Below are 17,084 nucleotides of genomic sequence, written 5' to 3' on the forward strand. Positions count from 1 at the left end.
ATTTCACAACAGACCCTGACAAACTCACAAAAACACAAAACAAATGATTAAAATGAGTGACTTACTTTTTGCCGTCAAAACACTGCTTCTTGAAAGACTCTTCTTTGTAGATGAAAAAATCCTTCGATTTGTCCCGATGCAGAGGATGTTTTGTTTGGAGATGCCGGTCCAATTTATTCATTTTCAAGCTTTTGTTACTGAGTACCTCTCCACATAAAACACACTGAGGCCGCTCCTCTCTAACAGCTTTTGTGAAGTCAACGTTTAAAAACTCCTCTTTGTATCGTCTTTTTGCAATCACGTACTATCAGTGTTGGGCAAGTTACTTCCAAAATGTAATATATTACATATGACTTATTACTCTCTTTTGAAAGTAATAAGTTACATTACAATATTACTGTCTCTGAAATGTAATGAGTTACACTACTTTAGTTACTTTTGAGTTACTTTCACCAAAATAACCGCAAAAGAATAGCTAGGTATTTTAAATGCTAAAATGTAGTTTAGTGCAGCTCATTATGCATCCAGTGAAGGGCAATGTGGTATAGCATAACAACTGTGTAGGCCCTTAAGGCTACTAAGAACTTGTATTGCACGGCTTAGTTGAATACTCCATTCTGATTGTAAATTCTTAACATGTGACACGTTGTTAATACAGCAGTACAGACCGGTGTCAAGGACTATAATGAAGATTAACATATTGTAAATCAAGGCAAATATTATTTAAACCATGCTCATGGTTTGAAATGGCAAACATTGAAAGGCAAACGTATTATTAAAACCATGTAGCCTACATCACCTTGGTCCCATCATATACGCTGGGAAGAGAATATTTACTGTGCTTGAAAACTGGTATCACATCATCATGTGAGGTTGACTTTGTGACCTGGAGAACATTTCAGCTGCAACATCAGCTCGTTGATAATAAGCTTGGGATATGAGATATTTTTGTAGCCATTCGTGGTGAAGGCATCTGTGTTATGCATTATTTTTGACCCAACATTTCTACAGGCATGTCAGAATATGGTACTATTTTCACATGAATATTCTAGCCATTGTCTATTTGTATACCACAAGCTGCAAAATGACTGCCTTACCCCACTGTACAGGCGGGTAGTTGTTTAGATATACCTGGCACCTGCGGGCCGCAGAGGGGCGGCGTAGTTTCGGGCGATGAAGACTGCTGCTCCGGGGCCGGCGAGTCAGGCGGGAGTAAGCTAGTGTCCACAACGGAGGGTAACGTGATCTACTGTCTGCAGTAGATGCAGTGTTGCTGGCGTTTAGTGATGGTTGCTTTAACCATTTTCGTATAAATGATTATCCACAGCTCAGATGTGTGTCACTGCTGTGGAAGCACTTTGGAAATGATGCACGCGCAGCGGAGCAGGTCACGCGCACCTGACACAATTTGTTGTTTGTATTTTTCGCTACGTTCTCTTTTTTGAATGGTTGCATAACGTTCAACTTCCCCGAAGATCTCGACGCGAAACCTGAAGGGTAAACACCAGGTTTACTCATCTACCCGCACAATTTGTCCGGTGTCGGAATGTCTCGCTATGTTAGTACATTCTTAAAAAACAAAACACCATTTAATTGCGGGTTAAAATGTGTTGTAACTGCGTTACTGAGCATTGTAACGGGTAATATATTACCCACATTTCATTAGTAATGCGTTACATTACTTCGTTACAGCAAAAAGTAATATATTACTGTAACTCCGTTACTTTTGTAACGCGTTACACCCAACACTGCGTACTATCGGGATTCATCAACAGACAATAAACAGACAGCGCGAGAACTTTCGCGGGGGACACGTCAGAGCTGATACAAATACAATCTTTTATTTTTACTTTATCTGTATTTATAAAATTAAATCATTCAATATACAATGCTGTTGCATAATTTCATTTTCAAAATAAAAAATAAAATACAAAAATTATAAAAAAATTGTATTTGCAACGTAGCCATCAGCTCTGACGCTGTATGTGTAGCAATGCATTTAACTGGCGACCCAATCAAAACGGGTCCGCGACCCATTTTGGGAAAGGCTGCTTTAGACAATAAGAAACATAAAGTTGACTGATGAGTTGCTCAGTCTTTTTAGATTGTCAATACTATTACTGTATAACTAATATCTCAGGTTAAGAGGCACATTCAAATAAAGATTGGTCTTTAAATACATGTTGTGTTTTGAATTGTTTGTCTAAAGTCAAGGACCTAGAACTGGTACTTAGTTTTAATGATACAGTCTGGTTATTATGCTGTTTGGAGGAGGCCTCACAGGTAAGAGCACTAACTAGCTACCATCACATGTACCTCAGCTTGACTTAAATGTATTAAACGTATAATTAAGTGATATGAAAATATAAATAACTAATGTCATGCAAAATTATTAATATTTGCTTGATTCCAGTGTTGAATTTAGCACAATTGCATACAAACGTTAAGGGATTTTAAGATTCTGAAGTATTATGCTAAAAACTCAATAAGTTGGATTATTATTTATAGTTTTGCTGAATAGTTTCATGTCCGCTTACTTTAGAAACGTAAAATGCCACGGCAGTGTGCAGATGGGGAGCATGTTAGCTTAGCTTGGTAGCTTCAGCTAGATCTGGAACTTTCAGCTGGGTGGCAGCAGGTCCCGCCTCGGCTCCGCCTCTTTGCCCTTATTTGGAGCAGGCTGGAGAAGGCGGGAGTTGAACTCTGACGTCACTGTCGAGCCGTTAGTGGCCGACTCCGCCTACTAAGGGCTTCTCGGCAACTCTGCAGAATCTTATGGGTGACGTCACGGACCCTACGTCCATTTATATATACAGTCTATGATTTGAACACAAACCCCCTGTTGGTCAAAGTGTGTAAAACAGGCAGATTGGACATCTCAACAGTGCTCTCTCATACCGAGTTCCCAATGAGTAAAGCCTTAGAATAACTCTAAACAACGAACATTAAATCATATGTTCATGTTTACTATTTAGTTGTTCTTTAGTTGTTTTTCCGTTACATTGGAGTATGACAGGTGAGGCTCTGCCTCCCCTGCCTCCCCTGACTGCACGTCGCTGGTGTACATATACCATTATACCGATTGGATCAAATATAAAAGTCAGCCGAATTAGTATTGATACTGCAAAGAGACGTATTGTGTGAAGAGAAATGTAAGATGTTGTTTAATTGTTGATATATTTATGATCCACGTCACATATTCAGTTTTGGCAGCATTTCTTCCTGTTTGTCTAGAAGTCTTCTCATCAGGGCTCTATAAATAGCGAACTACGGCAGATATGCAATATTTAATGCAGCCGAACCGTGTATTACAATGCCGTTATGTGATGACCTTCAAAGAGAAAAGCAAGCACACTCGGATTAAGGTATTATTTTATTTTTAAAAAATGTTTTCGGATTTCACATCAACAGGAAGTCCGGTTAACTATAATGTCCGTTCGCAACAATACCCCAACCCATAGATCCGCGGGTGAATAATAATCACCACATTACACACATCCCTTCACATTTAAATTTAAATTTACATTAAAGTATTTCGTGAGGCCTTTTAAAATGTTTTTAAATATAATTAGGGTTGTAGTTGAAGAGTTTGTAAATTATTGAGTTGCGCAATCGCAACGGCACGTCAATTAATTCCACAACCACACAAATGGATTAACATCGATTTAATACATTAATATGGCCTTTGTTTCTGCTAAAAGAGGTGTCAACCAGCTGGAGCAACAAGAAAATCGGCGAAATCGAGTGTGACTATTAAAAAATATATATATATTATTTTAATATTGACAATAACAACCGACCGTCGGGGTAGCATTTGCCGGGGAGCGTTCTCATGGCGTCTATTATCAACGCTATGGGAGGTCTATGAAGGTCTATGGGATGCCCTGCCTGTTGAAAACTGTCTTCCAAGGGGTACCCTGTACGTAATAGATTGACGGGGATGGGCCCTGACTGTCCTTCAATATGTGACGGGTTGGGAGTGAGAACGTGTTGGTCTGATTGTCTCATTGTGTTCACCTGTTGCCCTTGTGTTTCTCCCTCCTTTACCCAGCTGTTTCTTGTCTTGTGATTACCCCTCTCTGTATTTAGTCTTGTCTTTCCCTGTGTTCCCATGTCGGTTCATTGTTTGTCTTTCCCTTCACGTCACGCTCCATGTTTGTCCTTGAAGTTTTGACCCTGGATTCTTTACTCGTGCTCCCCTGTTTTGGTAATGTTAAGTTTGTCTCTTGTTTTCTTTTGTCATCGGCTTTTGTAAATTAAAGCTCGCTTTTTGTTAATACTGCATTTGGGTCCTACCTTTTCCACGCACCCTGACACTTTGGGGGCCCCCTTCTGGTCCAAGCACTTGCCTGCCTTGCCTGTCGGCAAACGGCGCCCATGTATACACAAACATTCAATACATACATACATACTTTATGGTGGCTTGAACTAGTGGGAGAAATGGCACTGTTTGTCTGTAGTCAATGCTTTGAACCTCACCAAAAACGGCATTAGAAGCATTAGAAAGTCAAGGTAAACTTGCAGTCTTCAATGCGTGTCACGCTCGCGCACACAAGTAAATATATATGCATGTTCATTCTCACAACGCGTCAGACACAAGAAAATATACATTAATTTACATCAGAATCAGAACGTTTTTATTTATTTATTTTGTATAATTTTGTATTCTTTATAATGGGACACAGGCCAGGGTTCGGTCCGGATTGATTTGCAGTTCGGTCCGGATCCGGATCTCTGTCCAGAGTTTGAGAAGCCCTGATATAATCCATCATATAATGACAAGAACCAGACTAAAAACGACTCTCCTTCTGAGTTATTATTTGACATTTGGATTTGAAAAGAGGTAGGCATATGACAACTTAAAATTAATAATAACTTAATAATTATTATAACAGACTAATCAGTTTGAACAGCAAAACTAAAATAAAACTATGATAGTCACATGTTAGTGCGACACATGTGCCTGCTTTTGGGAGCAGAGTCTCTTTATGCATGGGGGCAGGGGCGGAGCTTCCTACAGGCAATATAGGCGGTTGCCTAGAGCGCCACCTAGAGGGGGGCGCCAAAAATTGCAACAAAATTATTATTATTTTTTTTTTTTGCATGGCGCAGTTTTGGCGCCCCCCCTCTATATCTGCAACCATTATTCTTACATAAAAAAAAAAATTCTAACATAAGGGAAAATGAGCCAAAAATTTAAAACGGTCGGTCGGTCTAAGAGCCTCGGCTTTAGGTGTTCACAGTCAGAACATGCTAGAGCGCTGTGCATTGATGGGTATCGGTCAAGTGTTTATAAAATTGAGCGTTGAGGAAAGAAAGACTAACGTTAGAGAACTATGAAGAGGCAAAAGCCATCTGGGGCGCAGTATAAAAACAGAAGAAAAGAAGAAGAAGAGAAACGTGCCAAGGTGAAAGGTATGCAATTTTGATTGTATTGTCAACATTAGCGAATGGATCATGTAATCTTGCTAGTTAGCCAAGCCAACGTTAGCTAGCCAGCGTTTGTTATTGCCATTCAGTCGAAACTGTCATAAGGCTATTTTCTTTGTGTCATGAAATAGAAATATTAGTAATAATAACAATGTTAGTTTTGGTGTAGCGAGCTAGCCAGTGTGGTGGAATGTTAGTTAGTTGGTAACGTTAGCTAACGTTAAGTTTACCTCAGAAAGCACATTGACTATCCGAGTCAAACATTTGCCAAATTCAACCCTGTCATAATGTGCGCTAACGTTAGCTAACTAGCTCAGTGGTTCTCAACTCCAGTCCTGTTGAATGTTTTCGTTCCAACCCAGAACTAACAAACCTGATTCAACTGTTCTAATAAGATAGGCATAGCTCTTGATTAGTTGAATCAGACCTGTCAGGCTGTCCTAATGCTTACTAACTAAATAATAGCTACATTTAACAAATGGAAATTATTCAATGTTGATAATACACATTTTGTTATATCATTTTAGATTCACTTTTAAAATATCTGGGACCATCTGCTGCATCAGTTGACAAGGAACCGCCATGCACCTCAGCTGTGCCGGCTTCCTCAGGTGAGTGCAATGTGTCAATAGATGTTCCTGATGATAAATAATTGAATGTGAAATCCAGTCAATATATTTGCTCTTGTGTGTTCTTTCTATATTTATAGACCTAGAACCACATGAAGGAACGTCAGAACAGCAAGCTGCTCATCCTGATGAGATGACCACTGATTCCACCCTGCCACTGACCACTGTGTCTGTTTGTTCTGGTGAGTACAATATGTCAATAGATGTTCCTGATGTGATGATAAATAATTGAATGTAAAAATGACTGTCGTGCCATTTCTAATCCAGCCAATATATTTGCTCTTGTGTGTTCTCTATATATGTATAGGCCCAGAACCACTGCAAGGAACGTCAGAACAGCCTGCTGCATCTCATCCTGATTGCACCACAGATTCCACCCATACACTCTTCTCAGGTGTGTGCCTGATGAATGTAAAGATGTTTAGCTATAAACCTAATTGTCCTCATGCTTTCAAATAATTGCTTTCTGTTTTTATTTACATTTTACACACTGTCCCAACCTTTTTGGAATTGGGGTTGTGTGTGTGTGTGTGTGTGTGTGTGTGTGTGTGTGTGTGTGTGTGTGTGTGTGTGTGTGTGTGTGTGTGTGTGTGTGTGTGTGTGTGTGTGTGTGTGTGTGTGTGTGTGTGTGTGTGTGTGTGTGTGTGTGTGTGTGTGTGTGTGTGAAGATATTGTGAATATGAGGTGAGAAAATGTGCTTCACATGCCCTCCAGATGCAGCAAAGACAGACGATCCACTACCAACCGATCCTGCTGACTGCCCTTCACATCTCACAGACACAATGAGGACAGAGTTTGTTCGGAGAGGACCATATCAGATAACACCTGATTTCATTTTCCCAAGGAGAGATGATGGGAGAAGTTGCCACCACCAGTACTTCAGCAGGACCTTAGTAAATGGAGAAAGGATCAAAAGAAGTTGGGTGACATATTCAAAAAAGAAGAACAGTCTTTTTTGTTTTTGTTGTCAACTTTTATCTCCAAAACAAATTCATTTAACAAATGCAGGACTGTCGGATTGGAAAAATGCAAGTTCTGCTTTGACCAGCCATGAAAATAGTCCGGAACACCTGAACAATTTGGCGTCATGGAAAGAATTGGCAGTTCGATTAAAACAAGGTACAACAATAGACAAACAAGAGCAGGCCCTCCTTGAGGCAGAGAAGAGTCGGTGGAGAGCAGTGCTGACACGACTGGTTGCTATTGTACAGTCTCTGGCAGGGCGAAATATGGCATTGAGAGGAAAGACAGAAATACTCCACTCTCCTTCAAATGGAAACTTTTTGAAAGAGGTTGAGCTTTTGGCGCAGTTTGACCCAGTGATGAAAGACCACATCCACAAGATTAAAAGTCAAACATCCCACCACAGCTACTTGGGCAAAACCATTCAGAATGAGTTGATTGAATGCATCAGTGGAAAGATTCTATCAACAATAGTGCAAGAAATAAAGAAATGCAAGTACTTTTCCCTCATTTTAGATTGCACCCCGGATGTTAGCCACACTGAACAGCTGTCAGTAGTCATCAGAATTGTGACACTGGAAGAAGACCCCCAGATTAAAGAGCACTTCATGGGATTCCTAGTAGCAGAGGAGTCCACTGGTGAAAGTTTGTCCGCCCTGATTTTGAAGAGGCTGGAGGAGTTGCAGATTGCCTTTGATGACTGCAGAGGACAGTCATATGACAACGGCGCAAATATGAGAGGGAAGAACAAGGGAGTACAGGCCAGGCTACTGCAGTTGAACCCAAGAGCTTTGTTTGTGCCTTGTGGGGCACATACACTCAATTTGGTCATTGCTGATGCTGCCAAAAGCTCCAAAGATGCCATATCATTTTTTGGCATTGTGCAGAAGCTATACTGCCTGTTTTCTGCCTCTACACAGAGATGGGCCATCCTCAAGAAACACGTCAACCTTTCACTCAAAATGTGGTCAGAAACCAGATGGGAGAGCAGAGTGAAAGCTGTGGAGCCTCTGCGATATGAAGCCGCAGCTGTGAGAGAGGCACTGCTTGAGGTGAGAAACCAGGCCAAAGACCCAATCATCAGGATTGAAGCCCAGTCTCTGGCAGAAGAAGTGGGGTCATTCCGCTTTTCACTGTGCACAGTGGTCTGGTATGACATGTTAAGTCAAATTCAGCAGGTGAGCAAAGTCCTGCAGTCCCAAACAATGCAAGTGGATGTAGCAGTAAGTCTACTGAAAAAGACTGAAAAAGCTCTCAAATCCTACAGAGCCACAGGCTTTGTGGCTGCACAAACATCAGCCAAGGACATGTGTGAAGACATGAATGTGGATGCAGTCCTTGTGCAAAAGCGGCTGAAGTCAACAAAGAGGCACTTCTCATATGAGTCTCCTCATGAGCCATTGAGGAATGCCTTGCAAAATCTGGAGGTAACGTTCTTTAACGTGGTGGTAGATGCTGCAGTGTCAGCACAAAAGGAGAGGTTTACCACTCTTGAACATGTGCAAGACAAGTTTGGCATTCTGTACAACTTCCCAGACCTGCCACACTAAGAGCTGATGAAGCAAGCAGAGGCACTTGCACACACCTTAAGCCATGGAGGGCAATCTGATTTGGATGGGAAGGAGCTGGCTCAGGAGTTGGAAAATGTACCTGACTTGCCATCAAAGAGCATGACAACTCTTGAGTTGTTGAAATTCATACACACAAAGCAGCTCACCGAAATATATCCCAACTTGTGTAATGCTCTGCGGATCAGTGCAACGCTACCAGTAACAGTAGCTTCAGCCGAGAGGAGTTTTTCCAAATTAAAACTCTTGAAAACATACCTGAGGTCCACCATGGCTCAAGAACGCCTCAGTGGTCTGGCTGTAATCAGTATTAACCATGAGGTTGGTGGTCAGATTTCATATGATGATGTGATTGATGACTTTGCAGCGAGGAAGGCCAGAAGGATTGCACTGTAAATGGAAACCAGTAGGAGCTAATATGTAGGCCAACCTTGTGTGATGATAGGGAGTGGAATGTAAATAGTTCTTGAGACAAAGTGAATTTGTAATTTTTATGTATTTGTTTGTTTATTTAGCATATTATATTTTGATTATTTGACATGTGTAACATATTTTACAATACATAATTTTCTTTTAAAGCAAATGTGCACGTTATTTTATTGTTTGTTATTGTTATTATTATTATTGTTTGTTAGCTAAGTTGTTTGTTTTAATTCTTTAGTGTGCACTTTACATTTCTTCTTAATTTTCTTTGAAAGCAAATTTGCACATTCTTTTATTGTTTGTCATTGATATTATTATTGTTTGTTAGCTAAGTTGTTTATTTGTTTTAATTCTTTAGTGAGCACTTTACATTTATTCTTAGCTCTTGTTCTTGCTTGTAATAAATAAAGCTGCAGTACTTTACTGTATAACTGTTAAGATGTTTTGATATTTTTTTTGGGGGGGGCGCAGTGGTGAAGCTCGCCTAGGGCACCAAATGTGCTAGGTCCGCCCCTGACCGTCTGTATTAGTAGAAGAGTGTTTTTATAGCAATTGATCGCATCCGCGCTGCTGCGCCAGTCAACAGAGCGTGCGTGTGACATATTTAGTAGCAGGATGTGCTCTGAAAAATAGGGCTCCCCGAAATCAAATGGGTAATTCGAAAACTGACAGAGCTCCCTCTATACAAATCAAACTGTAGAAGGTGTGAAAGCACCTATTGTTTTAAATAATGGTCGGAATGTGACCTGTGAGCCTTCTGAATTACCGTGGGACAGCACATTCTAAACTAAAATGTTCAATCAATAAAGTAACATCTTATCTTATCTTAATAATATCTTCATATTAATAATAATAATAAATCATACAGTATGTGTCCGAAAGGGAGCAGGAGGAAGCAAACACAAAAATATACTGCATATTAAAGCAAACGATTGTAAAGGTTAAAGTATGAGCATAACAAATAAAGAAGTGTAATGTAAACATTTACATTATAATTATGATTATTTAATATATAAAGACTATATATTATTGAATTACAAGATTAGATATACTTTAGTTGATCTAAAATATTGATGTGTTAAAATGCTCTTCAAAACACAACTGAAAGTCCATGAAACTTGTCTTTCTGTATTTGTGAATGAAGCGCCATCTCCTGGTTAAAACCTGAAATTGAAAATCTGGCAACGCCCTCTTGGAAAATAGTGGGAGGGCTTAACATTCCTCTATACTGGTCTTTGGCTGGTGGTAGGCAGGAAGCTGTAAGCTGGAGTCCGAAATCAGTGCTCCATCTGTACATTGTGCACATTTGGGACATTAAGGTACATTATTATTACTGCAAGAGCAGCTGATGGTAAGGACCTCAGACAACTTCAATTTAAAACAGGCTATAGGGACAAGTGCCATCAGTTTGAGGCTTGATTAAATAACGTTAATTACAAAATAAATCATACTATCAAAATACTACACCGAATGAAAATAAGCTTGAGATAATTGAAACTGTGGTTTAAATTAGTTCTAATAGGCTATTGCTGTTTTTTGATTTAGAAACGAAAACATTTTTTTAATTTTATTTCTGGCGTTGCTAATTACGACCTTACTACCCGCCAACGTTGCAAGCAAGCTGAAGAAAGAAGAAAGCTGAATGATGTTAAAAACGTGGCTCAAAACGGGAGGTATTCGGAAGAGAGGTACAGAGGAGAATATTACCAGCGAAAGTGAACAAGTGAATGAGGAGGAGGACAGTCATCAACCGAGCACAAGCGCAGGCTCCGCAAGCAACGCAAAAGTGAAAAGCACAGCCGCTGTGATGGAGGACAGAAGTGACTCAGGAAGAAGGCATTTGCTCAAATAATGGAGAGAAGGCTGTGACCGAGGTCAAACGCTGAAAAAGCACACACTTGTCCTTAATTGTTGTCTTTTTTCTTATCTCTTTTCTTTTTTACTTTGCCACCACAGAAATGGCAATAGCAAACATCAGCAGACTGAAGATGAGCTATTAGCCCTTAGGCTCATCTGCTCCTGGAGGCTTTCATTATTATTGTGGAACTGAATTTCCAATAGGACATTTTCTGTTACGATGTAGGTTGTTGCAGGAGGCCTACATTCACACTTTGGTATAGGTCCAGGAAATGACATGTGTGTACAGTTGACATTTGTTGTGTGAGAATAAGTTATTATGTTGTTCTTTATATTCTCACTTGTGGTGAGTGTGAGAGAGAGTGAGAGAGAGAGAGAGAGAGAACAAAATATATATATTTGCCTCCGAGTCCTGCATGGACTGTATTTTAACATTGGTCATATGGTGGTACTTGGAGAGCCAACTATTTTCTCAGGTGGTACTTGGTGTAAAAAGGTTGAGAACCACTGCACTTGGGAATAGCTGTTGCAAAACTGACTTGTTTTTAACAAGGAGAAACTTATTTTCCTTAAAAATATCTTTAAAATAGGAAGAACATTACACTATGGTTAAACAACATAGCACATAACCGCCAAAAACATATTTGCAAACAAGAATATTCACAAAACCGCCAATACACACTTGCAAACAAGAATATCCCAAAACCAGCCAATACACTTTTACCAGCAGAAGTACTTCCAATCGTTCTAACTCTAACAAGAAGTATGGTTTTCTTTACAAGATGGAATGCCTAGCCTCAGTGTGTTAAAGCAAACAGAGTACTTCAATTAGCATTTCCTGAAATGACAACTGCCGTGTGGTTCACTGTGAACATGAGGTCAAGACAAGATGACAACTGGTTTTCCAACCTTTGACCTGAAGAACAAAGGGATTTGAAAAAACACCTCGTGGCTCTCACAGTGGAGTTGAAATAATTGTGTGTGATATTTTGTCTAGTAAATTCAACACACAACACTGTAGTTGAAAATAACATTTCTATTTAGTTTACAATGATAAATGGGCCTCATACACTTACGTCATAGCCCTCTACCCATGTAGGTAAATGTTTTGACTTTAAGAGCCAGTATGGTCATCTCTTCTGTTTAAACACGCTATTATGGGACAAAATGGGACGCTATCCAAACACAATCAGAAGAATATCGTCTATCTAACGCACGAATGTCGCACTTCTCGTTGTAATCCACCACCCAATGTCTTTTTGAAAACAGAAAAAAGTAACCACTGAAAGCTTCAAACTCCTCAGGCCTTTTCCTTGAAAAAGGACTTTTTTAAAACAGCCTCACACTGTTGTTAACACAAAACACTCACTCCAATAACCTTAGCTTCAAACTTTGGCTGTGTCTTTGCCTCAAGCAGTCCCGACTGCTTAATGGCCTAAAACCAATCACGTTAACTTAAAACGCAACAAAAGACACCTATTGAAGTGATTGTTTCTAGCCGACATGTAATAACAGACAAACGAATAGCATGCAGGGTTAAATAGAAAAAAATTAATTGAACTCACCCTGCCTGTAACAAAGCAACGCCACGTGGTAGGATACCAATGTTTATCAATTTAGGCTTGTTTTAACTTAAATTGCACAGCTATTTTCAGGATCCGCTGGCCGCCGTCGAACACACAGAACTAACATTGTCCTACATAAACTATTGAAGAATTCGATAGAACAGGTTTCTCCTTACCTAGTTGATTTGAGCTCTCTGTGTGTTGAACGGATGCCAGCGGGTCCAGCGAGCAGCCTGCTGTAGTCTCTCCCGGTTGTGCGAGGATCACGTCAGGGTCCCCAATTGTTAAATATGTTCTTTATTCTCGCGTCCAGGAGAGAAGCTTTAAAATGAGACTAAATGGAGTCTCTGAGAAGATTCAAATGGGATACTTTAATTTAAAAAAGGCGCGGCAGTGTTACAGACAGAATATTGTTCAGGCAGAAAACAGCTGTGATCTGGCTCTCATGAGCAAGAGAAGAGAGCGCATCCCTTCTTCTTCTTCTTCTTCTTTTCTTTAATGGCGAATCGCTTCCACTTGGAGCATATATCGCCACCTACTGTTTAGTTATTAAATGTTCATACTAAATCCTTGTCCTCAGACCAGTGCTTTTGAGGAATTTGAAGATCAGCTTGTTTGCTTCATTTCTTGATTTACTTTCAAATATTGCCTTGAAATCCATGTCCTTGATGTTGAGTTGTTCCAGTGTAGTTTTCAGAATGAATCTTTGTCTGTTATAGTCCGGGCAGCTAAAAAATACATGATGTATTGTCTCTGGTTGTTGGCAACCATCACAATTGCCATTTGGATGTTTTCCAATCAGATGCAGTGATGAGTTTAGTCCAGAGTGTCCCAATTTTATCCTGCTGTTGATGCTCTGCTCTCTTCTACTACTCCCCCAAGTGCTTCCTGTTCCTACTTCCCTTTGTATCTGTTATAAATGTCTTCCTTTGGTGTTACTGTCCCATAGTTTTTGCCATTGTTGCTTGATAACCACTTTAGTAAAAGATTTGACTTCTGCTCTACTGATGGGTACCATAATATCAATCTGGTTTGCTTTCAAACCACATTTTGCCAGTTGATCCACGACTTCATTCCCTCTAATGCCCACATGCGCTGGAACCCACACAAATTGAACAACAATTCCCAGATGAACTAACCTAAACATGCTTTGTAAAATGTCATGTAAAATATCCTGACGACATTCTGAAGAGAAGTTGTTTATACTCTCCAGAGCTGCACTGGAGTCAGAGCAAATGACCACTCGCATTGGCTGTATTTCCTCTACCCACTGAAGTGCTAGAGAGATAGCCATCATCTCTACTGTATATACTGCAATGTGATCACTTGTACGCTTTCCCACTTTGACTTTTAACTCAGGAACATAAAATGCACAACTCGTTCGACCATTTTCTGGATTTTTGGATCCATCAGTAAATATTTGTATAAAGTGCCCATATTGTTCATGTAGAACAGTGTTCACATAAGCCTGTACATTGAATTTGTTTTTCATTGAATGTACCCGTTTCAATAGTGATAAATCTACTATAGGTTGAGGTAGCAACCATGGTGGAACAGCTGATAACAACACCGTCGGACTAATATTCCATTCCTTAACTTTGAATTCCTTACATATTTCCGAAACACAAAAACAAAAACTTTCTTTTTTTATTTTGTTACTTTCCCAACTTGTTTGTACAGTTTGTTTAGTAGGGTGAGTATCTTTATGACCCTGTAGATTTGCCCAGTAATTAACAATTAACTGCTTTCTCCTCAAAGAAATAGGTACTTCTCCGACCTCTACCTGAAGTGCCGACACTGGTGTAGATCTTACTGCCCCACAGCATATCCTTAGTGCTTGTGCCTGGACTCTATCTAATTTTTGAAGAGAAGAGTATGCAGCTGACCCATACACTATTAGTCCGTATTCTATGGCTGATCTAATTAAGGCCGTGTATACGTTCCTCTAAGCAGCTTTATCAGCCCCCCACTTAGTGCCTGCCAAGCACCTCATAACATTTAAAACCCTTTTACATTTATCTACGACTTTATCAATGTGAGTACTCCATGTGACTCTCTCGTCCAACCATATTCCCAGAAATGTAAATGTCTTCACTTTCTTTAGATCTTGTCCATAAAGTTTTAACCTAACCTCCTCACCTATCCTTTTCCTCGTAAAAAATAAAGTTTCAGTTTTTTCCACCGACAATCTAAACCGACCAGCTTTCAATTTCCCTAATGGCTTCCTGAATCTTAGCTACAATATATTTTACATTTCTGCCCCTTTTCCAAATAGCTCCATCATCTGCAAAAAGTGACTTACCAATATCAGATCCTACTTGTGTATATATATCATTGATCATGATAGAAAATAAAAGAGGACTGATGACACTCCCCTGCGGGGTTCCATTTTCAACTTCATGCCTTCGAGAATATGACTTGCCAACTCGGACTCTGATGGCCAAACAAAAAATCCATAATCCAATTATATACATTACCTCCCAGACCCATAATGTCCAGTTTTATTAATAATCCTTCCTTCCACATCATATCGTAAGCTTTTTCCACATCAAAGAATACAGCTACAACACACTCCTTGTTCGCTTGGGCTTTCCTGACTTCAGACTCCAGGCACAGCAGTGGATCTAAAGTACTCCGCCCTCTTCTAAACCCACTCTGATAAGGAGTCCTTAGTTCATTTTTCTCAATGTAGTATGTTAGCCTTTCTGTTATCATTCTTTCCATAACTTTACACAAGTGTGATGTCAGAGCTATAGGTCTATAACTGCCTGGACTGGTTGGATCTTTCCCAGGTTTCCTAATAGGAATAATGACTGACTCTTTCCATATTATTGGCAGCTTCCCTTTCTCTCAGATCTTATTGTACATCTCCAGCAGCTTTCCTAAGGCAAAATCACTTAATTTGGTCAACATTATATAACATACATTATCTTTCCCAGGAACAGTCATTTTACACTTACTTAATGCTCTTCTCAACTCTTGAATAGAGAAAGGTATATTTACAACACTCTGCGACGAATGTCTTTCTTCATATACATTAGGATGCTCATCTAACACTTCCTGCCTCCTGATCTTACCTTCTTCTGTCAAATTTTCCGAAGAATGAACTTTGACAACATTTTCAGCTAGAATTTCTGCCTTCTCCATAGCACCAGTGGCAACTTCCCCTCCAATCTCTAATACTGGCAGGTTACTCTGATGTCTTATTCCCCTCATCTTCTTAATCATTCCCCATACTTTATCTAATGGCGTAGTTCTCCCAATACTTTAACAGAATCCTCTCCAACACTCACTTTTTGCTCTTTTAACAATGTTCCTTACCTGAGCCTGTGCCTTTTTATATTCTAATAAATTATGTAATGAATGTGTCTTTCTTAGCTTTCCAAACAGCCTGATTTTGTTTCGGATTGCATCATTACAGTCTTTGTTCCACCACGGTACCATCTTAACACATTTACCAAGTTTCCCAGTTTTATTCCCAATAGTTTGATTAGCGCTTTTAATTATATTTGAAGTAAATTGCTCATTTATTTCATCAATACTTTCTGCCATATCAATCTGATCCAATTCATTATCGCACAATTTAGCAAACATCTCCCAATTTGCTTTAGAAAAAGTCCATCTCATGATACCGTCTAGCTCAACCACATGATTTATATCAAACTTGATTATAATCGGAAGATGATCACTCCCAATACTGTTATTTGTCAATACTTCCCAACTGCTACCAGAAGCTAATTCACTTGTTACAAGAGTTAGGTCGATCGCAGACTCTGTTCCATCTCTAAAATTGATCCTTGTACCTTGCCCATTATTTAAACAAACTAATTCCTTTGCCTCCATTAAATCCTCCACCACCTGTCCGTTGTAATCTGTTGATCTCCCTCCCCACATTGTATTATGTGCATTAAAATCACCACACCATATTATTTCTTTTCCTTGGCAAAGACTGTCTAATTCCTCTATTCTGAGTTTATTACATGGATTATAAAAATTCAGGACACTAATTTTCCTTTTATTAATCCAAACTTCTACACCCACTATTTCTAAATCATGACTGTTCTTAAAAGTTAGCTTACTATAAGACATGACTTCTCTGATAAAGATTGCACATCCCCCTCCCTGGCCATCATTTCTATCTTGTCTTATAGCAGTATATCCCCCAATTATGAAGTCCAAATGAGTCTTCAGCCATGTTTCTTGAATACAAATAACGTCTGGTTTTTCTTTTAACTGATATATACAGTATATAGGTCTTGAATTCTTGTCCATTTGCAATAAGGCTTCTAGCATTCCATTGCAGAATGAGAAAAACCATTCATCTACTCAATCTGTGAATCATCATTATTGGTGGCTAGCATTTCATGTATCATTTCAACGGTTATATCCTTTATCCCCAAAAATGCACCTACTGCCTCCACTATTGTTTTCAGTCTTGACCTCTTTTTTGTCTGTTGTACCGCAACATTCACCACTTTTCCAATAAAGGCCACAAACTTGTACTTATTAACAATCAATGCATCTTCTCCTATCACACACTTATGTGAACACTTTGTGGGGCTTTCCTTTGCCTGTGGGAGTTTGGGAAAATCTTTTGAAGAGAACATACTTGATGCTACTTGGGATTTCCTAGCTATGTTTAGTGAAAC

The 17,084-nt window shown here is 39.4% G+C and overlaps 1 protein-coding gene across 2 annotated transcripts; it reads left to right on the forward strand.

Moving 5' to 3' along the window:
- Positions 1–5,205: 5,205 nt before the first annotated feature.
- On the forward strand, positions 5,206–9,370 carry LOC307025674 (zinc finger MYM-type protein 1-like). Of its 2 annotated transcripts, XM_079660517.1 has the most exons (4): positions 5,206–6,041; positions 6,140–6,241; positions 6,367–6,453; positions 6,774–9,370. In XM_079660517.1, the coding sequence occupies exons 2-4, from the start codon at positions 6,193–6,195 to the stop codon at positions 8,570–8,572; spliced, it is 1,935 nt and encodes a 644-aa protein (XP_079516643.1). In that variant the 5' UTR covers positions 5,206–6,041; positions 6,140–6,192; the 3' UTR covers positions 8,573–9,370. The 2 variants fall into 2 exon arrangements, with proteins under 2 accessions (XP_079516643.1, XP_079516642.1); XM_079660516.1 differs by lacking the exons at positions 5,206–6,041; positions 6,140–6,241 and having other exon boundaries at positions 6,249–6,453.
- The last annotated feature ends 7,714 nt before the right edge of the window (positions 9,371–17,084 follow it).

Source organism: Notothenia rossii (assembly GCF_949606895.1).
Source record: "Notothenia rossii genome assembly, chromosome: 2".
Taxonomy (NCBI): Eukaryota; Metazoa; Chordata; class Actinopteri; order Perciformes; family Nototheniidae; genus Notothenia; species Notothenia rossii.